At 57.3% G+C, this 22,431-nt stretch overlaps 1 protein-coding gene across 1 annotated transcript in view; it reads left to right on the top strand.

Annotated features, from left to right (window-relative positions):
• Window positions 1-22,431, top strand: part of AGRN (agrin) — a 117,758-nt gene that overhangs the window by 90,712 nt on the left and 4,615 nt on the right. Inside the window, exons 13-34 of the mRNA XM_009325180.1 lie at window positions 47-160; window positions 1,884-2,048; window positions 2,661-2,804; window positions 3,182-3,306; window positions 3,693-3,798; window positions 4,032-4,415; window positions 4,570-4,704; window positions 6,187-6,314; window positions 8,630-8,744; window positions 9,095-9,214; window positions 9,950-10,306; window positions 11,810-12,002; window positions 12,657-12,872; window positions 13,188-13,417; window positions 13,904-14,038; window positions 14,204-14,297; window positions 14,725-14,889; window positions 15,302-15,413; window positions 16,574-16,585; window positions 18,020-18,136; window positions 18,471-18,660; window positions 19,399-19,486. Of these exons, the coding sequence (XP_009323455.1) occupies window positions 47-160; window positions 1,884-2,048; window positions 2,661-2,804; window positions 3,182-3,306; window positions 3,693-3,798; window positions 4,032-4,415; window positions 4,570-4,704; window positions 6,187-6,314; window positions 8,630-8,744; window positions 9,095-9,214; window positions 9,950-10,306; window positions 11,810-12,002; window positions 12,657-12,872; window positions 13,188-13,417; window positions 13,904-14,038; window positions 14,204-14,297; window positions 14,725-14,889; window positions 15,302-15,413; window positions 16,574-16,585; window positions 18,020-18,136; window positions 18,471-18,660; window positions 19,399-19,486 (3,445 nt within the window). The remainder of the gene's footprint in view (window positions 1-46; window positions 161-1,883; window positions 2,049-2,660; window positions 2,805-3,181; window positions 3,307-3,692; window positions 3,799-4,031; window positions 4,416-4,569; window positions 4,705-6,186; window positions 6,315-8,629; window positions 8,745-9,094; window positions 9,215-9,949; window positions 10,307-11,809; window positions 12,003-12,656; window positions 12,873-13,187; window positions 13,418-13,903; window positions 14,039-14,203; window positions 14,298-14,724; window positions 14,890-15,301; window positions 15,414-16,573; window positions 16,586-18,019; window positions 18,137-18,470; window positions 18,661-19,398; window positions 19,487-22,431) is intronic.

The raw sequence follows: 22,431 nt of genomic DNA, 5'->3' as shown, positions 1-22,431 counted from the left end.
GCCCGCCTGCCAAAGATAACCTGTACTTCTCTGCCTTCCTCTGCAGCCCTTGCCACAACCCCGCCACCTCTCCTGGTTGTGCACTGCAGCCAGACTATCTATGGATGCTGCCCAGACAACATGACCTTGGCGCTCGGAGTGGGTGCAGCTGGATGCCCAAGTGAGTGAATATTGTTCTCCCACCTGGGGGGGCATGAAGGACCTTCAAGGATGGCTGGAAGGCAGGAGAGATCAGATGGAGGGGGGACTTGGGGTCCCATTCCAGGGGAAACAAAGGAAGATGGACCGTCCCCACTCCTTAGCTAACTAGTCGCCTCCCAGGCTCAAAAAGCCTCTGTTTATCCCCAGCTCCAGGGTCACAGCATGCACACACGGAGATGTGCATGCACGCTTCGCCTTCTGTATCTACTAGTGATGCTCTCGTCCTTTCAAAAGCCCCGAGTCAACTTCCAGGTCTAAGTCCCTCTGAAATGCAGGAAGGCAGGATGGTGGCTTAGAACTTGTCTGGTGCTGAGTCCATGTTGGACGCCCCAGAAGGTGCCCCTAGGGCCAGACCGTGCCCTCTGTGCCTTCAACCCATTGCTAGAGGCTTAGGGCATTTCACTGGCCTGAGTGACAAAAATATTGCTTGTGTCCCTGTACTGCAGGCTGAGGTGGAACAGAGCTTTCGGGTTCACCTAGGGACCTTCTGCAGGCCACCCCAGGACCAGTGACTAGTGGGTGACTGCACCGTGCAGGAAGTTGAGCTGGAAAATGTTTCATTAATATTTATTAAATAATTATCGGAGTCAGCACTTTAGCAGAAGGCACATTTTGAAAGGCATTAGCAAACTCTTAACAGCTGAGGCTGTGACCGCCTGTTAGGGAAACACATTACCCTGCGGAGACACGATTCACGCCGTGCCTGGGCCTGGCTAATGCCTGCTTGATGAGGATGTAGTGCTGTTTAATGTGCCGTATAATTTAAAAAGCAGCAGCATTCAGAGAATGTCCAGAGATCTCCTGGCAGGGGGTGCGCAGGGCGGGCTGCAGGCCGAGGTGGGCGCTGGAAGAGCCAGACGCGTGGCGGTGTGGTCTGTGCTGGCCAAGAGGGGCCAGCAGAGCAGGGAGGAGCCGGTCAGAGTGACGCTAGGGAGGACACAAGCATTTCGCTTTCAGCATCGCCCTGCCAGTGGCGGTTGGCGGTGATGTTCCTCCGTGTCTCTGATGGAAGTCCTGTCCCCTGCCCTCTAATCCATGGACACAGCTTCCCAACTGACTGGGATTCAGTATCCCACCGGTTTCTGTCCCACTTGTGTCCCTGTGTTGGCAGCAAGCATAGATCAGGAGGTAATTACCACTTAACCAGCAGCTTGAAGCCCCTAGGGCAGATTTATCCATTGCTGCCTGTTCTGGACATGCCATTTCCCTGCCTCTGGCAGTCTGGGGATGTGTGCATGCACCCTACTTGCTGCTCCCGAGGTCTCCCTTTCTCTCCAGCTCTGCTCCACATCCCCTTTCTACTGCTCCCTGTGGATAAAAGGAGCGTCTCTCTGTCTATCTTTGGATCATTTCCCTCCATCAAGTTCCTAATTAATGAATTAATAATAAACTTCTAATAGCTTCCTCCCCCTTTGATGTTAATGAGAGAGGAGTTCTTGATGACAGCAAAGCAGGCGGGTTAATCCCTGAAGGTTTAGTTCCCCCTTGTAGCTGGGGCAGAAGAGAAGTGTTGAGAGCAGCTGGTGAAACCTCCTCCTGCCCAGCGTGAGACCACGTTCCTGCCCTGGCTGAGCAGCTCAGTGGCTCAGCAGTCGGTCCCTCCGCCCTGATGCAGCCCCCAGCATCCCCCTGCCTCCTTGGCCAGGACTCAGCCTCATGCTCGCTCTCTCTCTGCCCCGCAGCCCCCTGCCAGTGCAACCCCTATGGCTCCTACGGGGGAGCCTGCGACCCCACAACAGGGCAGTGCTCCTGCAAGCCAGGCGTGGGGGGCCTGAAGTGCGACCGCTGTGAGCCCGGCTTCTGGAACTTCCGCGGCATCGTCACCGACAGCAAGAGCGGCTGCACGCGTGAGTGCGGGCAGGGCTGGGCCAGTGCCCCTCGTCCCGTGCAACTCTCCGCTGGCACGGCTCCATGGCCTGCTCCGCGGGGCTCAAGGCGCGGCAGGGTATCATGCTATTTAAAACAATGATTCCTAATGTTGGTCCCACTGTAAGTCACCTCCAGCGGCTGTTTTTGCGGAGCTTGATGACTTGCTCCGTGCAAGAGAGACAGGGTGGCCTGAAGCATTGCAGAGGTGCTGTTGCTCCCCCGTAGTGCAGCTTGGCTAGGAGTAGGACCATGGTCAGAGGGTAGGATGCAGGAAGGCAGGATGGTGGCTTAGAACTTGTCTGGTGCTGAGTCCATGTTGGACGCCCCAGAAGGTGCCCCTAGGGCCAGACCGTGGGATCACAAGTGCGGGATCACAAGCCATAGGACCGTGGTCAGAGGGTAGCGGGTGGAGGCAGGTTCCTGCAGCTGGTGTGGGGTCAGTAAGTACAGGGTAGCAGTCAACGTTATGGTCCTCCCCTGGACCCTTCTCCTCGCTCTTCTCTTGGATTGCTGGGGGACCTGAATGAGTCTGCTGTTGACTCCACAAATCCACCAGCAAAACAGTGTCTTTTTTTTCCCTTCTTGCTCAGCCTGTAACTGCGACCCGGTGGGCTCAGTGCGCGATGACTGTGAGCAGATGACTGGACTGTGCTCCTGCAAGACTGGTATCACCGGCATGAAATGCAACCAGTGCCCCAACGGCAGCAAGCTGGGCATGACCGGCTGTGAGAAAGGTGAGGGAGCCACGTACCAGAGGGGTTGTGTGGGGCACCGAGAAATGGATGCCTGGGTACTGCTGTGGGGCAACAGATAAGGCCCGTGAAAGAAATGCATCCCTCCCACCTTGTGTGCCTGTGCTTCGGGGGAAAGAGGCCCTGACCTCCATTCTTGGCTGGGTTCCTGTTACCTGTGCACTCATGCACAGCACGAGGGACTCTTTCTCTGTTTGGTGATAGTCTGTCTTGTCCACCGATCTAAACTGCTCTGGCGAGTCCCTGAGAGAGCTAAGACCCACTGGGAGGAAGAGGGATTTTGATTCAGCATAGCCTGTTTCTGTATCATTGGTATGTGCTTTGTTGGTCATCTCTTCCCCCTTCTCTCCCTGCCCCAGACCCGTCAGCCCCAAAATCCTGTGAGGAAATGAGCTGCGAGTTTGGGGCCTCGTGCGTGGAAGTCAACGGCTTTGCCCACTGCGAGTGCCCATCCCCGCTCTGCTCGGAGGCCAACATGACCAAGGTTTGCGGGAGAGGCAGCCGTGGGGGGCTGAGCGGCGTGCGTGGGGACGTGTGGCTAGCTCAGCTGCGTCGGGCTGGTGCAGGCAGCCCACAAGAAGCAGGTGGGCAGGTTCAGTCACTGTCCTCGATGCGTGGGGAAGGGTGACATGCGAGTCGTAGATGTCTCCCAGTGGAGCCGGGTGCTCTGTGCCCCATCTGGCACCTCTGAGCTGCTCTGCTCCTGGGTTTCCGCAGCCTGCCCTCGGGTCCCTTTGTGCAGACCGTCGCCTCTTTGCCTCAGAGGGACCCCTGCAAAGCCTCTGCTCCCGGCGTTTAGAGATCGGTTTATTTTGCCGAGGGCTTGGAGGAGGACAGAGGTGCAGCTCACATTTCCCCTCTGCTTCCCAGGTGTGTGGCTCTGATGGTGTCACTTACGGGGACCAGTGCCAGCTGAAGACCATTGCCTGCCGGCAGGGACAGGTCATCACAGTGAAGCATGTGGGGCAGTGCCACGGTGAGTGTCTGCGACTCTCGGTCCTGGGGCAGTGCCAGCTCTCTGGCCTGACGCTGGACCCGGGTCTGGCTGCCTCCCTCTGCGGTTCCTCACTGTGCCGTGACTCTTCATGGCACAGCAGATGCACTGCCCTGGGCAAGTGCCTGGGGGTCTGCAACATGCTTCCCGGTGTCACGGCCAGCCTTTCCCAGACCTGCTCCTCCTTACCTACCCTGTCTTGCTGCTCCTTTCAGAGTCCATCAGTCACACAAGCCACACCTCACCACCCACGCCGCTGCCCACGCTGCCTCTGGACAAGTTAATCCTTCCTCCGCCACTGCGGCTGACCACCCGGGCTCCAGAACCCACCGAGCTGGCTACCAGCTCCCTGCTGTGGGAAGCCAGGCCTACTGAAAGAGGTCACCCTACAACAAGGCGCACCACGACTGCCAGACCAGCCACTACACCATGGATGACCCACGGGGTGTATAAAACCACCGTCCGCCCTCTCTCCACCGTGCCAGTGGTCCTGGCCACCACCCAGCCTGCCTATGTTGAATCAGGCAGTGCAGAAGGCAGTGGAGACCAAGAGATGGGCATCAGTGGAGACCAGGAATCCAGTGGGGCAGGCTCTGCCGGTGAGTGTGCGCTTCTTAGGCTTGGCAGGTCGGTTGTGGGCTAAACCATACCCTGTCTCTCACGACAAAAAGAAGCTGTGCCTCAGCCTTATTCTCTAACACAGAGGTTAGGTCTTACCTCCTGCTGGTGAATGCTCCTCTTAATGCCCTGCAGGGGAAGAGGAGGTAGAGGAAAGCCAGGTAACTTCCACCCCAGCCATCGAGCGGGCGACATGTTACAACACCCCACTGGGATGCTGCTCTGATGGCAAGACTGCAGCTGCTGATGCGGAAGGCAGCAACTGTCCAGGTGAGTTTGTCCTCGGGGCTGGGCTCTGGGCTCCCTTTCAGTGGTCGGGAGTCAGACTGAGCTCTTGCAGGGTGCAGGAGAGGGAGAGATGCCACTGAGAGCTGCCCGGCGGGGAGAGCAGCATGGTGCTGTGCTTGCCCGGCTGGCAATGAGCACGGTTCCTGTGTCCCGTCTGGGGGCTGGCATGTCCCTTGGGGGTTGTTCATGGGGACGTGCTGAGCCCTGGTAGCTGGCAGACGTTGTGCCCACCTGCCGCAGCCCCCAGCGGCCAGCACCTTGGGTGGGTGCTGCTGTTCACACGGGGAGCCGGGGCACTCTGCAGTTTTCTTCACTTAGGTGACCACTTTCTTCCTTGACTGCTACAGCCTTAAAACTTTGACCAGTGTTTTGCCCAGGTTTCTGCAGAGCTCACAACTGGCCCTAGGGGCGACGAGGGAATTGCTTGGATTCCCATTTTATCTGTGCCGATGGCTGTAAAGGGAGCTGGGCTGACCAGGACCAATTCTGTGCCAGGGCAGGCGGGGAGAGCGGCTGTAGCCCCAGTCTCCCTGCTGGGCTTCCTGGGGAGTGTGAGCTCTCTTGACACGCTGTGGTTCCCAGGGGTGCGCAACTGCTTTCGTGACCTAGGTGGGGTCTCTCTTGCCTACTTACAGTCCCTTTCACGCCGTCCATGTTGAGGAAACACAGAAGCCTGTGCTCGGTCAGAGTATTGGTTGCCCTATACATACATCCTCGTTGCCCTAACAATTGCTGCTCTGGGGCCGTCTCCCAGACATTTCCTCACTGCTCACTGAGGTCCTTCTTAACTGTCCCTGTTCCTTGGGGTTTCCAGCAGGACATCCCCTTTTCCTCTGGACACCGCGTTCCCCTTTTAACCCACGAAAGGACAGCTGCTGGGAACCTCCCGTATGGTTACCCACAGCGGGGATCTTTCTATAGCTGCCTCTGCGCTCCCACAGCTCCCCTGGAAGGGAACCACACCTTGGGTTCCTGTTGCAGTTTCGGTCTGGTTTTGCAAGGCTGGCCACAGCCTGTTAGCTGGCAGGGTCTCTACTTCCCTCTCCCAGCACAGGTCTTCTCCTTGTCCAGAGTCCACGTTTTGCCCTCCTCTGCCCCCTGTTTGCATGCACGTGTCTGATCCTGCCGTATTGACTATGTGCTGCTCTGGCTAACGTCTTTCTCTTGTTACTCAGCCGGTGCAGGGGGGCTGCTATCCGGGCCGGAGCTCAGAGGAAACCGTATGGTAAAAGCTGCCATCTCCAGCCTGGTCTTTGCCATCTGCTCCAGCACCCTCTGATACTAATCCTCCATGGCGCTCTCCCAGACCCATCCAGACTAACCCCAACACTGGCACTACCCGCACACTGTCATCACCCTTTCCCCCCAGGGACTTGAACACTCCTTGCGGCTGTCAGCCACACGCCTGTCCCCTGCCCACAAGCCGACTAAAGGCATTTGTCTTGTTTACCCTCCTTCCCGTAGCTACCAAAGTCTTCCAGGGAGTCCTCATCTTGGAGGAGGTGGAAGGCCAGGAGCTGTTCTACACACCTGAGATGGCTGACCCCAAGTCAGAGCTCTTTGGGGAGACGGCCAGGAGCATTGAGAGTGCGGTGAGTCCTTTGCACTTTGTGTAGGGTCTAGGTAGGGCTTTTCTAGCCTCGGCAAAAGAAGACCCTGCCCACTGTGGGGTACAGATGACTAAACCCCAAATGTCCACTTCCAGAAACACAGTCCTCCCCTTCTCAAGCAAGCAGGCGTTCTCCGAGCTGCTGCTAATAAGCAGGCTTGTCCGTTCAAGTGGCTGGGTTCACACGGGGAGCCAGCCTGCGGCACGCTTGCCGGCTTGCGTCCGCTTGGCCTCCGAGCTGCCGGCGCTCTGCAGGAAGGCTGCCTGCCTGCTGCGCTTCATTCCAGCCACCCCGCTGAAGCAGGGACCGAGCGCTGCCTGCTTCCTGAGCACCGCTCCGCGGGGTGCGTGTTACGGTACCCTGTGCCAACACCACCCCGTGTTACTGCAGATGCTCTGTTATCCCGACCATGGGAACCGCTGCGGGTTTCCTCCTGCTTTGCCTTCTCATTCGCGATGGCTTCTGGGGAGGCCGTGGCCTATCATTGCTGTCTGTCAAATGGGAGCACAGAGACCTATCTGCAAAATGTGTTGAGTGCCTTGGAGTGTCGCTCCATGTTGGTTGGTTGGTTTGGGGTTTTTTTTTTGTGATGGGCTTAACCTACAAAAGTCGGGAGTGAACACGGCTTATCACCAGGGCCAGTGCTTTTATGGGGCGGGCACTCAAGAGTGTGAGGAGATGATGCACCAGTTCTGTCTAAGATGTGAATTTGTCTGATCTCTTTTTGATCTACGTGTGTTATTAGCCTCTACCACATGCAGTGTCAGTGGGTTCCCTCCTTTGTTATGTGCTGGGTCAAAAATTATCCTTTTTCAGCTTGATCTTGGTGGTGGGGCTGTTTAGACGGGAGGTTCTGCCTTAACGCCCTGGATTTCCCAAAGTGTCCTTGTCTCCGTGAAAAGCCCTTAGACAAAAACGTGTCCAAAACCCCTTTGCCCCTCCAGTTCAGCTACGCAACTTGGGAAGCTGCTTGTGTAAATCCAGTCTCCCACCTTTGAGGAGAACCCCCCTGCATTGCCAGCTCTTGGCGTAGGCGGACTTTGTGTGGCAGTGTGTACACATGGGTATGCCAAGGAAGCGCTGGGTCGGGTAGCAACATTATACTGTAGCCTGCAGTGTGGCACAGCAAATACAAAGCATCTTTTCAAGGAGATTAACATATTTCGAGCTGGTTCCAAGCTGCACTTGGAAGTTGGCAAGCCTTCAGTACAGTCATATAAGCAGATGTGCGCCTGGCATATGGACCATATGGTTCATGCAGTTCTGTATCACAATAGCAATATTTCCCAATACAACAGTGGCTTCTATGTGAGGATGCGAACATGCACGCAAAAGCTTCATTCACTGGTTCATCCATTCGCCCCCCCCCCGTGAGAAGGCAAGAGATTTTGCTGATTTCTGTTTTCCCAGGGCTGGGGGAAACGAAGGCATGGCACAGGCCCTCTGTCCCAGAGGCCGTCTGTGGCTGGGCTGAGAGTTCCTTGCCATGGCCCTGTGCTGTGGAGACCTATTGTCCCTGTGCAACCTGCCTGCAAACACCCATGGATGTGATGTGCTCCTTTACCCCTCTGAGATCACTATGCCCAAATTTATTGGGAGGGGAGTATACCATGGGACCGTCAGTCAGTTAATTACTTTCTTCCGTCTTTGCCTTGAAGCCGAGGGAAGGAAGCGGTGACCTCTGGCTGTGACGACTGCCAGTCCAACACGAGGCTGGACAGATAGCTAGCAGGGGTGTTAAAGCCCTGACTTGCTGTAAGCCTTGGACTGTCCCTGTCTCCTTCATGTGACTACAGACAAATCCCGCAATGTCTGAGAGCCAAGTTTTAACAGGCAGTCAGGTACTTAAAGATGCAGAATGGTGCCTTATGGGATTTTCCAAAGTGCCTAAGCAGGTTTACACAGCTTTAGAAGAGATCAGTGAGACTTAGATGCCACACAATAGAAAATCCCTATATAAACTCCAAGGTGTCTCTGGTCTGGCTCTGTTCCACTCTTCTCCACGGGTACGATGGGGATAGCTGACTTTCCCCACAGTATTTCTGGACCCTGTGCTTACCTTTGACTGCAGGCCATAAAGAATAGGGGCCATCTGAAATTATCGCCCTACACAAAGGAGCCCTGTTCTCTGCATGTGTCAGTGGGATGTCTTGCAAAGGTTTGGATGCAAAACCCCTGTGGGTTGAAACTAAGGAGACTTGCTGGGACTCAAGATCTTTTACTGAAAGGAGCTATGCCCTAGGATCTCCCCATTACTCAGTTTGTTTATCTTTCCTCCTTCGCCTCCGACCAACTAGCTGGATGAGCTTTTCCGCAATTCTGACGTTAAGAAGGATTTCAAGAGCATCCGTGTCCGAGACCTGGGGCAGAGCAGCGCTGTCCGTGTCATTGTGGAGTCCCACTTTGACCCAGGTAAGAGCCTTCCGGGTGCTGATTCACTGTGGCATCAGCATCTGCCTGAGGAGGGAGCAGGCACTCCCGGTGGGGCTGCCAGCCTGAGAAACACGCGTGCAGCAGGGACCGCGAAAGAACCTTATTAAAACTTGCCAGGGCTATGTCTTCTGTTCAGCAAAATCAACAGATGCTGTGAGGAGAGCTAGGAGGAGGTGCACGCTAAGCTGGTGCCTGGAAGGCTGGAAGCATTTTCCTAGGGAAAGGAATGATTCGGATGCATTGCGGGGGGAGGTCACGAGAGGGAAACTGCTAGGTGGGCCTGCATCTTCACTCTTGCCTTTCTTCTTTCTCCTCCTGGCTACGATCAGCCACTTCCTACACGGCAGCTGATGTCCAAGGGGCCCTGCTGAAGCAGATCAAAGCTTCCAAGAAGAAGACCATCCTGGTGAAGAAGCCCCAGCAGGAACATGTCAAATTCATGGACTTTGGTGAGCCCCCTCTCTCTGCGGTCAGTCCCCCTCTCTTGGTTTAGGCTTTCAAACGGGCAGGCTGGCTGTTCCGGTCTTGCCAGGGCCTTTCATCCGTAGCAGTAACCCGTCAAATGCTTGTCCAGACAGCACCCTCCAGAGCCAGGGCTCAGAGGTTAGTCTGTGTGCCCGGACTTGTTCTCAACTTAAGAAGGCTATAAGGGGGGTAAAATTGCTCCCCTCTTCCACAGCACATGGCAAGCAGCAGTGCTGCGCTGTGGCGATGTGACACTGCCCACAGTCCTGGAAAGCGAGCCCTTACTGGTACTGCCGAGGGGGTGGCCAGCCCAGCCCACGTGATCTCATGGTGCTAAACCTGAAACACTGAGTTTCCAGGAAAGAAAAGCGCATGGCCACACCTGCACCGGGCACGTAGCCCTACCTGGGAGCATGTCTACCCCCACGCCAGGGTGGGAGGAGAGGCAGCACTGCGGTGCTGCGGAGGAGGGCCCTGTGCAGACACGCACCCTGTGCAGGCAGCTGCCAGACTCATAAGCCAGGACATGGAGCGGGAGCCCTGGGGCCCGGAGAGCGGAGAGGAGAGGGTTCTTGGGCCTTTGGGTGTGCGGTAGCACGGGAGAACCGTCCGTCGAAGCCCCTCTGCTGCCATCTCGCCCCAAAAGCCGCAGTGGCTGTCCCTGTCCCCAGAGAGGGTTGCAAAGCACCAGCCTCTACCTGCATTTTCCTGTGTTTCAGACTGGATCCCCAGGCTCTTCACCACCACCGTGACCACAACCACAGCCACCACCATGGCACCCGCCACCACCCGGAGGTACACCACGGCCGCTGCTGCTACCACCGGCCACATCCTGCGCCCAGACGCCGCGGGCCGACCCAGCACCAAGACAGCAGGAGCTGTGAGCACCAAGAGACCCACCTCCACCCTCCCTGCCACCACCCGGCGGAAGCCCACGCGCCAGCCCTCCACCACGAAGAAACCCTCGCGGCCCTGCGACTCTAACCCCTGTCTGCACGGTGGCACCTGCGAGGATGATGGGAAGGAGTTCACCTGCAGCTGCCCAGCAGGCAAAGGGGGAGCCGTCTGTGAGAAACGTACGTGTCTCTGAGCTGTCGTGGCCGCGACGCTGCTGGGTGCTGGTAGTGGAGCTCACAGCCCTAGGAGAGCGAGGGCCAAAAGCAGGGACAGCACACTCAGGGGAACCACAGCTCTTGGAGCTTTGAGTTCCACCTAGAGGCTCCAGCCGAGGAAGCTGGGAGGACACAACTGGGAAAGCGTTGCTCTGCAGTTGCCCCTTTTCTTACCTGTTCTCCCTAAGCGTGTGCTGCTAGGCGCAACCAGGGCTGAAGGGCTGGGCTTCACGCAGTGTGGCCCTTCCTGTGTCCGTCCGTACTCCAGCAGGCTGCGTTGACTGCATGGCGACGGAGAGACATGGGGGCACACGCAAACCCAGCCCCATAGCTTGCGCTGGCACTGCACGCGCACCAGGCAGGAGGCACTGCAGGGGTCAACTTAACTGACTTTCTTAACTCTGCCAAGAACAGGTTGTAGATACACTGTGCATTGTAAGAGGCCAGCACGGCAAGGCTGCAGGGTAAGAAGGTGCCAGGAGCAATTTCTTCCTGGCTCCGCTTCTGATATACCAGTGCCCCAAAGCATGGGGATTGTGAGCTTCTGCTTTTTTATCTCAGCTTGTGGCATTGTTGCTCGCAGCTCCTGCCGCTAGTGACTGCTAGTTAGTGTAACAGAGAGATGGGTACTAACTGTCCTCTCAAACACCAGGAGATGTGTGCTGATAATTCAGGCTCTATTCCCCGACGCTCAGAGCTGCTTAGCAAACAGCTGCAGACCGGCAGCGTGCTTAACCAGGGCTGCTGTTATTTACTCTGAGCTCCCAATGGCAATTTGGCGTCACGCCGGGGGCTCTGGGTGGTTGTGAGTGCTTATTCCTGAAAAGCTTTGAACCTAAAGCTATATGCTGGAGCGCTCAAAGCTGCTACTGGATGTGGGTGTCCAGTCCTGTTAATTTTAATAGGTCTTGGCCTTCCAGATGCCTTGGAAAATCTCAGCTGCAATAAATAGAAGACTGGAGTGATGAATGTAGATCTGTCATGTGGGATTCTTGGAGGACAGATAAAAATTACCTAAGGAGCAGGGAAGCTGAGTTACGAGGAACTGTGTGTGCAGCAGAGCTCAGCTGAGGGCACAGGGGATGTGATAGCTGGGCATGGGAAGGACCGACAGCACTGGTCCTTAACTGGGAGGAGTTGACTGGGACACCGCTGAAGCTGGGGGGAGCAATACCACAGATCTCTACAGCTTGGGAGCAATCTTTGGGGGGCATGCCATCACGAGGGGAGTTGGTTGCTACCAGTACGAGTGTCTGGGAGGTGGCGATGGGATAACTGCACAGGAGCATGAGCCCAGAGGAGAGAGCGAGCTGCTTTCTGCCATTTCACAAGAGCCCTCTTTGCTTGTACAGGTAGGAAAGTGTTCACAGGCTCATGTCAGGCCTTTATCTGCTCTCTGTCCTCCTGTTCCCTCCTCTACTTCATCCCCTCTTCCTTTCTCTGCTCCCCCCGCCCCGGCTCTTGCAGCTATCAGGTACTTCATCCCCAGCTTTGGTGGCAAGTCCTACCTGGCCTTCAAGATGATGAAGGCATACCACACGGTGCGCATCGCCATGGAGTTCAGGACCGTGGAGCTCAGCGGGCTGCTGCTCTACAACGGGCAGAACCGCGGCAAAGACTTCATTTCCCTGGCGCTGGTTGGCGGCTTTGTGGAGCTCAGGTGGGTGCCCTTCCCCTCAGCCCTGTGCGGTGTGGAGGAAGCGGAGCAGCCACTCTTGCCAGAACAGTCCTTGCAGGACACCAGGAGGATGCTGGGCTGGAACTTACAAAACAGCAGCATCAAATGGACAAGAAGAGGAGCTTTTTTTCCAGTGTAATAGGAATACTAAGGGGACTCATTCCCTGTGGCACTTTTCAACACAGTTAATTCACTTATTGCAGTTTGAATTTTGAAAAGCGAAAAGGTGTGGGAGGTTGATTTTTTGAGCAAGTGAGAGGTCTTTTTTTGGCACTGTTTTTGTACTGGAAAAAGAAATGCAGGGGGAAAAAGAAAGGGAGAAAGGCCCCAGAAATCTGAGCTGAAATGATTTTTCTAGTTCCAAAAGCCAAAGCTGCAGATTTGGAATGAGGTAAGGTGGCGGACAGTCGTCCGGAGACTGCGAAGTCCGGACGAGTTCTCAGGCAGTCAGTCCCAATGCTCAGTGAGGGACGGCTGTATGCTCTTGAGTGCAGCCTGGTCCAGAGGTGGGGAGGGAGGGAGGCTCCCAAGTGCTCCCAGCTTCTCCCTGGGATGCAGCAGCCCCTGTGCCACGGCGCAGATGTCACCTTTCCACAGGGTGGCACAGACAGAGGCCTTCCCCCTCTTCTGCTCCAGGTTTAACACCGGTTCCGGCACGGGCATCATCACCAGCAAGGTCCGCGTTGAGCCTGGGAAGTGGCACCAGTTAGTGGTGAACCGCAACCGCCGCAGTGGCATGCTGTCTGTGGCCGGGGAGCCCCACGTCAGCGGGGAGAGCCCGACGGGCACCGACGGGCTCAACCTCGACACAGACCTCTTCATCGGGGGAGCGCCGGAGGACCAAATGGCTGTGTGAGTGAGAGCGCCGGACCGCTGCCGTGGGCGTTGCAGCATCTGCTGCTGCCGCGGCCAGAGCATCCGTGGTGGCTGCAGCCCTCTGCCTGCTGGCAGGCTCCAGGTGGTGGCTGGGGGAGCGTTGTGGAGCGGAGCTTCTCTGGGCCTGGGGGGGGGTCTCTTAATGCCCTTGCGGGGAGCACATCTGGGCCTGGGGGGGGGTCTCTTAATGCCCTTGCTGGGGAGAACAGCCTGACCCAGATCCTTGGAGGGCCTCTGCATTCTTGTCCTCGGGGACAAAACCCCCGCCCACTTTGTCCTCTGTCCCCTCAGGGTGGCAGATCGTACTGCGGCTACAACCGGCCTGAAGGGCTGCATCCGCCTCCTGGACGTGAACAACCAGATGTATGACCTGCGGGAGAAAGGCAGTGATGTGCTGTATGGCAGCGGGGTGGGCGAGTGCGGCAACGACCCCTGTCACCCCAACCCCTGCCACCATGGTGGCATCTGCCACGTCAAGGAGGCAGAGATGTTCCACTGCGAGTGTCTCTACACCTACACCGGTACGGGGAGGAGGCTGCAGACAGCGCATTGCTGGGGCTCCTGATCCCGCTGGCTGGCCCTGAGGGATCCCAGAGCCCCTGGGGCTCACATTGTGAGCTACAGCGGGGAGGATGTGGTGTGGAGTGTCAGCAGTGGGTTAGCGGGAGAAGTGTAGGATGAAGCCGCATCCAGTGAAGATTATAAATTTAGGATGTAGACGTATTCATATGCACGAGGCAAGGGCTGGGATCTGTCTGTTCTTATGCACAAAAAAATTTCCCCTTGCATTTTAGGGGCAGCACAAAGCATAGTCTGGCAAGGGATCATCTACCATTTGCGGGGTCCACTGCAGGGGGCTTCTTGGGTCGCAGGAACCCAACCTGAGACAGGAGAAAAAGGCTGCCAGGGCCATCAGGAGACATCAGAGACATTTGTCTCTGGCCAAATCGTGCCTGATGGCTCTTGGTTTGAGATGCTGATGTGACAGGCTGCTTTTTCTGCTGCAGGCCCAACGTGTGCCGACGAGAGGAATCCCTGCGACCATACGCCCTGCCACGTCTCTGCCACCTGCCTGGTGCTGCCAGAGGGAGGTGCCTTGTGCGCCTGTCCCATGGGCCGGGAAGGAGAACTCTGCGAGCTAGGTGGGACGGGAGCTGGCAGAGGAGCGGGTCTGGGGAAGGGGGTGGAACTGAAGGTGCTGATTTCCCCAGCCTGGGTGGCCAGGAGGCCTTGCCTGCTGTGGCTCTGGGGCACTGGCTGAAGCTGCTCTGCCTCCTCTTCCTCACCATTCCCTCGTTTGTGCCCAGTGACAGAGCAGGACCACACCATGCCCTTCCTCCCGGAGTTCAATGGCTTCTCCTACCTGGAGCTGAATGGGCTGCAGACCTTCGTTCCTGACCTGCAGTAAGTGCCAGGGAACAGGAGAGGGGCAAGCGAGCACATCGCCTGCGTGGCTGATTTGGGGGAGAGAGCTCGCACTCTGAGCCTCACCTGTCACACGCTGGCTCTCACCCGAGAGGTCTTCCCTTTTGACAGGTTTTGGAGGTTTTGTCCAGAGGGACTGGCATCGCCAGAATCCCTGCGGCCAGACTGAGCCAGCACCGCACCCCAGGTGCTTGGCATTGCAAATAGGCACCGCGGAGCAGCATCCTGAACATGGCAGATGTCTCTCTCACCTGACAAGGGTGCCTTACAGGAGTGGCATCTCTCTGCCGTACCTGTAGTCCCAGGCAGGCAGAGGTCTTCCAAGGGCTCGGCACACGGGGGCAGAGGAAGAGAGCGTGTGGGCAGCTGGACTGGAGGGTATCCGTAATCCTTCTCTCCTCAGGGACAAAATGTCCATGGAAGTTGTGTTCCTGGCCAAGAAGCCCAGTGGCATGATCTTCTACAACGGCCAGAAGACAGATGGCAAAGGAGACTTTGTCTCTCTGGCCTTACACGATGGCTACCTGGAGTACAGATACGACCTGGGCAAAGGGGCGGCTGTGCTCAGGTAGGGTGGGCTGCGGGCTGGGGAGCTGCTCGTCAGGGTGGTGGTGATGACAGAGACATGAGGGACAGTGGTGGCTTTCGGCGTCCAGCACTGGCTTTGAGCTCCCCTCCCCAGAAAACCGTAAGGAAGCCGGGGGGAGCAGGCTTCATACTGGCCTTGGCTGTTTGGAGTAATGGCTGTTGACCGGCTGTCCCTCTGTGGGACAGGGCAGAGCTGGGCCTGCCCCCGGCTTGTGCCTCTTTCCCAGGCTAATGTTGGGCTGTCTGTGCGGCTGTGAGCTCGGGCAGCCCCAGCTGGTCAAGTTGTGGAGGCCTGGGCAGCCCAAGCTGGTCAGGGGATGTTTACAGCGCTGTGCTTGCAGGTGGTGACGGCAGAGCTCTCACCCGTGTGTCTTCTCCTTTCTCACCACCAGGAGCAAAGAGCCAGTTCCCCTAAACACCTGGATAAGTGTCTTGTTGGAGAGGAGTGGGCGCAAAGGGGTAATGAGGATCAACAACGGCGAGAGGGTGATGGGAGAGTCACCGGTAAGTTGATGGGCCAAGGAGAGCTCTCTGGGCTTCCAGCCATGCTCCTCTCATGTGAAATGAGCCGAGTAGTTCCCAGACTCATGGGCTTTTAAGCCCTGCGGTGCATGGCTTTAAGGGTGGAGGAGGAGTGGGCAAGACCTGGGGAGAAAAGGATGCTGCAGGGCAGAGCTTGCCTGCCTCTCTCAGCTGCTCTGCGGCCTGGCCCTGGTGCTGTAGGACAGCAGCTGCACACCTCTTCCAGCTCTTCCTCCCTCCTTGTCCCCCACCACACACAGAGCAGCAGCGCCTTTGCCAGCGACACGCGTGCCCTGGTTCTCGGGGCCTTGGTTCCAGGGATGTGTTTGACTGAGCCCCCCCTCACACACACGCATGCGGGGAGGGAGAACAACCCCCCCCCGCCCCCCCCCCCCCTTTTTTTTTGCAGGTCCTCGACGGTCCCGGTATTGGGGCAGGTACGCAAGGCACCCCTGCAGCCTGTGCTGCCACGGTGTTGGGCCGGTGTGGGTTTCAGCCCGTGCCCTTGATGCTGGGCTGAAGAGCCCTCCGCAGTGCTGGCTGTGCAGAGAGCTCGGCCGGGAGGAAGTCACGGAGCAGTAAAAGCCCCGTTGCGCTGTTGCTGCTGAATCCATTAGTGCCTCCTCTCCTCTGTTTCCAAGCTGGCAGCTTACCTCTCTGACTTCTCCCTGTGCCCTGTCCCCTCTGCACTTCTGTCTTTGCACAAACAGCGGTTCCCTGGGGTTTCGTGGCAGGGCGACGGGCCTTTCTTTCATCCGCCTTTCCAGCGGGGAAGCTGATAATGCAGGAAAAGCCCCAGTTGCTGCTGAACTTATCCTTAAGATCCACGTAGAAGTGCAGCATCAAGATTACGCAACATTCCTGCAAAAGAAGGGATTTCTTCCTCCCCTTGCTCTCATCTTTTCAAGCTTCTCTCCAAGCGAAGGTTACCCCTGGTTGGCAGGGTGGCAGCGACCCCTCCTGTTGCCTTCTGCAGCTCCCCTTCCCCTTCCCTGGCTACCCTGGGCACTGGTGGCAGTGGTGGTCTTGCAGCCCTGCATGTTACGATGTTACCCACTGATCTCCCTTTTCTCTCTCTCTCTTTCTCTCTCTCCCTTTGATTTTCATTTGTATTTTTCCCTTCCCTGCTGTCTGGATCCCAGAAATCCCGTAAGGTAAAGATAAGTATGACCCACTGCACCTTCATCTCATCTGCCATTGGCACGTTGTTCTTTTTTGTTTTCCATTCAGATCTCAGTGTTTCACCCACTCCCCTTCCCATCTGACCAAGCAGCTTTAGGATCTCTGTAGATTAGAGACACTTGTTTCCTCTTCCGTCATTAATTTCCAGCCAGTTGTTACATTTTGTTTCGGAAGCATTTCAATTAATCCGGTCATGTTTCTCGTGTTAACTCCACAAAGCATTAGCTAGTGATTCATATAACTGCATCTTCGCCTCGCTGCTGTGCCTCTGGGTCCATCCCAGGTGCACAGGAGGGGACATCGCTCCTGTTGTGTGCCCAGTGAACCATGTGGCTGAAGACTCACCTGGGACTTTCCGTGCTGTGCAGTTGGGGCTGCAGGGTGACAGCAAGGAGGGGGTCTTTATCTTCTAAACTCACAGCCATGTGAGATGCCCGAGAACCTCCTCTAGCCGTTTGCCCTAGGGGACCTGTAGCAGCTGGATGAACCCAAGCCGAATCCCTCTGGTATGAGTTTGGGTTTAAACATTAGCCCTGGCGAAACTGAAGCAATGTTTGTTTACTCGGTTTTGGGGGCCACGCGAAGACAGAGGCCTCCGCGCCTGAGGGCATTAGAACAGCATCTCCCCAAAATTAAATTCCCAGGAAATCTTTTCTTTGTGTGCCTGCTGGCAGGCAAAACCTTGCAGCTTGGCATGAGGAGGTTCGCTGGAGGCCCCTTTCTCCCAGCGCCCTTTACACAGCCTGGTTTGGTGCCAGATACGTGGAGCTCATCTGCTCCCTGTGCTTGGTGGCAGCTGACCCCGGCAGTGCCGTGGCTGGTGGCCGGCTGCAGGTCCCGGCGGGCCGGGCTGGGAGGCAGAGGGCTGCAGGGCGTTTGGGGCGGCCGGGCTGGGGCAGGAGCAGCACAGGGAACAGAGGAGAAGGTGGGGACCGGCTCCCAAGGGGGATGCTGAGCACAGAGGGACCAGAGGAGAAGGTGGGGACCGCCTCCCAAGTGGGATGCAGAGCCCAGCCCGCCTTTCCCTGCCCAGCCCACCTCCTGCCTGCCTGCCCTAGGGCAGGGCTGTCCTGCTCACTCAGCCGCAGCAGAGGCTGTGCCGGGCCCCTGGTATGCTTTCCGAGGGGCTTTTCTGCTCCGCAGAGGTGGCTAGCGGTGCCCCACGCCAACCCTGGCCCGGGACACAGCCCATGCCTTGAGGGAGGAAGGAGCGTGGGGGACAGGAGGGTGTTGCTTTCTTTCCCACCAGCCGGGTCTCTGGTTGTGCATGGGTGCCTGGTCTGCCTGCAGCGCTGCCCTGCTCGCAGCCTCCTTCAGTCCCCGCGGAGCTGGGCCACGTGCCCAGCTTGCAGCTTAGGGATAGCCTGACGTCTTCTCCACCTCACCTTCTCCCCTCTCCTCCCCAGGTGCCTCACACCTTCCTGAACCTGAAGGAGCCATTTTATGTGGGGGGAGCCCCTGATTTCAGCAAGCTAGCTCGAGCAGCCGCCATCTCCACCAGCTTCGATGGAGCTGTGCAGAGGGTAAGGCCCTACTGGGCAGCCTGGGGCAGGTGTCTGGCTGGGAGACGCGCCATCTGCGCTGGCATTGCTGGAGGAGAGCGAGGATGAGCCTGGGAGCGGGCTGCCCCGGCACGTGGGTCCATGTGCACGGGGGGCATACCCAGTTGAAAAGTGGCAGCAGCGGGTGGCAGAAGCGGAGGCGAGGGGTGCATCACAGGAACACATGGGGCTTGGGGCTGGATTCCTATCTCCCCCTTCCCCCCGAGGCTGTTGGCCTCTGTCCTCCCGCTGGCCCCGCAGAGAGGTGGGGTGGTGAAGGCTGACTCTTGTGCTTCCTCTTGCTTGCATCTGTCAGATCTCCGTCAAGGGAGTGCCTGTGCTGAAGGAGCAGAACATTCGCAGCGCCACTGAGATCTCCCCCTTCCGAGGCCACCCCTGTACCCAGAAACCCAACCCCTGCCAGAACGGAGGCACTTGCAGCCCCTGGCTAGAGAGCTACGAGTGTGCCTGCCAGAGGGGCTTCTCCGGGGCTCACTGTGAGAAAGGTGAGACTGCCAGGGTAGGGCTGGATGTGGACCCTCACCCACTACTCAGGCACGTCAATGAAACCGCTTTGATGATTAGCTGGTAGCAGCAGGACAGTGCACCGCTTAGGCCAAGCCTGAGGTCTTGCCCCTGTTTCGGCAGCTGGGAGGGATCCAGGGGAAACAAGCTGTGGCATTTGCAGGCTGGCACTGTTGTGCAGCTGTGAAGTCGAGGCAATGCCATTTCTCAGAAATGCAGGCATTACGCTGCACGTGGAAGGGCAAACGCTGCTGCCCACAGGTAGATCACCCAGTCCTGTCACCTCCTCCTGTCAGTGCACTCTGCCCCTGTCTTGTGTTGCTATGCTCGCTTGAAGCAGCCTGGGGCAGGGAAACATGGTTTGGTGCCGTAGCAGATCAGTGTTTCTTTCCTGCTGCCTCTCTGAGATTAGCACTTGGGCCATCACCATGTCCAGGTTTCTCCCCAGCTTCAGCGAGGAAGCCAACAAGGCTGCAGATTTCATGACAGTTGGCTGCAAAACAGGGAGATGGTCCAAACTCAGGGGCTTTAAAGCCACAGCGAAGCTTTCCAGGGTCTTGCTTAGAGTGCCACAGTGCTGACATGCCCCAAGGGATAGCAGGTTTGTGCATGCCTTCCTCCTGTTATGAATGCTTAGTGTAAAGGGGGATTCTCCTAGTCTCCAAGGATGGACAGGCCATGCTACGTTGCCTGACAGCTCTTCTTTTTCCCACCTCCAGTGATCATCGAGAAGGCTGCTGGAGATGCAGAGGCCATTGCTTTTGATGGTAGGACATATATGGAGTACCACAATGCCGTGACAAAGAGGTAACTTGGCTGCTGAGCTGAACCAAGATCAAAACAAGGGGTTAGGGCTGTTAGCAGGAGGAAGAGGTAGGGTCGAAGGAGTCCAAGTGCAGTGCTCAAGGAGAGGCAAGCCAAACTGGGGCCGTGAGCACTCACTTCCAGCCCTTACCTCTAATGCTGCCTTGTTGGCAGAGGGCTTTCCCCATAACAGCAGTGCCTGGCCAACTTCAGGTCTGGATGTTCTCATTCTGCAGCATGTGGGCCACCTTCTGGGTTAGCATAGTCTGGTTTGGGAGCGGGATGAAGCTGGCTGAGTGTGCCCCATGAAGATGGTTATTGTGGCCTGTGCCCTGCTCCTGGTCGGTGCCTTTCTTTGCCCACATGCTCAGGAATGGGTCGTGGGCTGGGTGAGCTGTGCTGAGGGAAGAGGTAGCTCTGCCTGTGGTTTAATTCATGCCTGTTTGCCAGCTCCTTTGTCTCCCTGGCTGTTTGTGCAGCAAGGGTCGGTTCTGCCAGCAGGGACGGGCTGTCGCTGCTGTGGGACCTGGCACTGGAGCCTTCTCCAGTGTCTGCTTGACCCTGACCCCATGGGCTAGGAATACGTTTGGACCCTGTGGTCTCTGTGGCTGTACTGGTCCCTGGGGCTTCTCTTTCAAGATAAGCAGAGCCCGGTGCACAGCTGCTGACTGAGGTCCTCTTCAGCCTCTGGGCTGGATATTTCTCCTACAGGAGACTCTCGGTCCACTGCGGTCTGGCTCAGTACCCTTCCTCCGCACTGTGCTCCTACAGCCCCTGTGGTTTCTACAGCCCCCGTGGTTAATTCCCGGCTCCACGGCACTGGGACAGGGTATTGGATAAGGCTCTGTCCATCTGCCTCTTACACCCTCAGATTCCCTGCTGCCCTAACACCCTGCCTGGGAAGGGTGTCTGCGTTGAGCTGTTGTTTGTCAGTCTCTGTCTGTCTGTCTCTTCTCAATGTCCTTGTTTCTTTGTTTTCAAGCCACCTGACCAATGAGATCCCCGCGTAAGTACAGTCCTCCCTGCTACCCAGCTCCTCCCTGCAGCCATCTGCCCTCCACCACGTCTCCCATTGCCACCCTGACCGCCAGCCCACCTGCAGGGGAGCGCAGGGCAGGTGTGGGAGGAGGAGTACGGGCACTTTCCCAGGGGTCTGCCGTGGGCAGGCGTTCCCATGTCAGGGTGAGGAGGACGCAGGTACTGACCGCAGCTCTGGCGGCGGTACAGGGGCCCAAACATAGCCAAGGTGCAGCAGGAGCTGCGCTGCCTGGCACTGCTGCAGTCAGACGTTGTCCCAGCAGCATGCTGCAACTTAGCCTTAGTTTAAGCGGATGAGCATAGGGGAAGAAAGTTCTTGTGACTTACCTCTTCCGTCAGTAGCAAAGGCATTGGTGATGGAAATAAGGGGTGCTAATCCTGCCCTGATTTTTCCAGCACGAATGTGGCGTTGCTGCCATAGCGAGGAGGCCAGGAGAATGTTCCCCAGTCAGGGGTGTGTGGCCTGGGCAACCCCTCACAACGTGCAGTGCGGCCAGGGGGGCAGAAGGTGGTCCTGGGCAGGCGCATGGGGAGAAGGGCTTCTTCCCTAGGGTGGGCTTGACAGCTGTTGATTTGCTGTCTGTCTGTCTTGCTGAGCGGCAGGAGTGGAAGAGAAGCACTGGTTCATGCAGCTGTATTCCCCACTGTGTGGTGGAGAGTTTGAGTGATACCTGCCTGTCACATCGCCATTTCACCTCATTTTCTACAAGCTGGGGTCAGACAGAGGCTCGGGAGGCTGAGTTGCATGCGTGCGTGCGTGTCAACACCTGGGGAGCCACAGACCCCATCACCTGCACGTTCACAACAGTTTGGGAGGTGCTCGGGTGTTTTGGAAAGGGCTTTTTAGGAGCCAAGCATCCTCCTAAGCTAGACGGTGCCCTACAGCAACGAGAGGCATGTAGTGGCCTGCACGACAGCTCTGCCACGTGGCAGAGTGCCCAGCTGTCCCTCTGCACAGACACGAGCCACTTCCCTGCAGATGAGCAGAAAGCTGCTACCTTTGTGTCCTGCCTCTCCCAGTGCTCTGGAAAGGGAAGGTCACCGTTCCCAGCCTTCTCCCTCCCTGAGCCAGCCTATTTTGGCTGTGCATGCCCCATCCTGCAAGGGAGCTTAGCACTTCTCCCCAGCTCCCTCTGCTGGGATTTGGCAGCGGCACTCACTAGCCCCGCCAGGGCTGAAGGACCCGTTGGGCTGTCCATAAAAAGTAGTTTCTTCTGCCTCCAGGCAGACACCGGGGTGTGCCTTGGGCAGGACTAACACTCCAATTGCTTCTCTGGGCTCTGCTGGCCATGACATGCCCGTACTTTTTTTTTTTGAACGTCCATTTTTATATATACTTCTAGTTAGAGCTGATTGTAATGCCGGGCCTGTAGCCCCTAACACTTGCAGGCAGTGCCAGCAGGACAGCTGTAGTCCTGGGTTTCCCCCTCTCCATGCACGCCCTGCTGCCCAAGTGCCCCAAGCCTGACTCAGAGGCCTTACGTGACAATTCAGCTATCTGGCTAGATGGGAGCCCATTCCGCGGCATCCCAAAGAACCAGCCTGAGACCTGCCTGCAGGTCTGCCCAGGAAAGGGTCCTCACGCAGGGCCATGGACCAAAAGCTCCCTTCCCCCAGCAGTGCTGCCCTCTGTCCTGTCCTGTCCTGGGATACGCGTCCCAGCAGGGCAGCGTGGGTGATTAGCAGGAACACCGATAGTCCTGACGCAGGAGAGCATTGCAGAGGCCCTGCACCGCTGGGACAGGGCTGTATTCGCTCGTCGGCATTATTATGCTCACCCTGGCTAAGCAACAACTTGCCAACTTGTCTCGCTGGCTTGAGGAAACTCAGCCCCAAGGACAGTGGCTGAGGCTTCCCGCTCATGCCGGGTGGGTTTTCTCCACATGGGCCCCAGGTTAGGTGATGGGGGA

The sequence above is a fragment of the Pygoscelis adeliae genome, unplaced genomic scaffold (assembly GCF_000699105.1).
Source record: "Pygoscelis adeliae isolate BGI_AS28 unplaced genomic scaffold, ASM69910v1 Scaffold36, whole genome shotgun sequence".
In the NCBI taxonomy this organism is placed as follows: Eukaryota; Metazoa; Chordata; class Aves; order Sphenisciformes; family Spheniscidae; genus Pygoscelis; species Pygoscelis adeliae.
The sequence above is the reverse complement of the archived record's forward strand: the minus strand, read 5'-3'. Positions and strand labels throughout refer to the sequence as shown.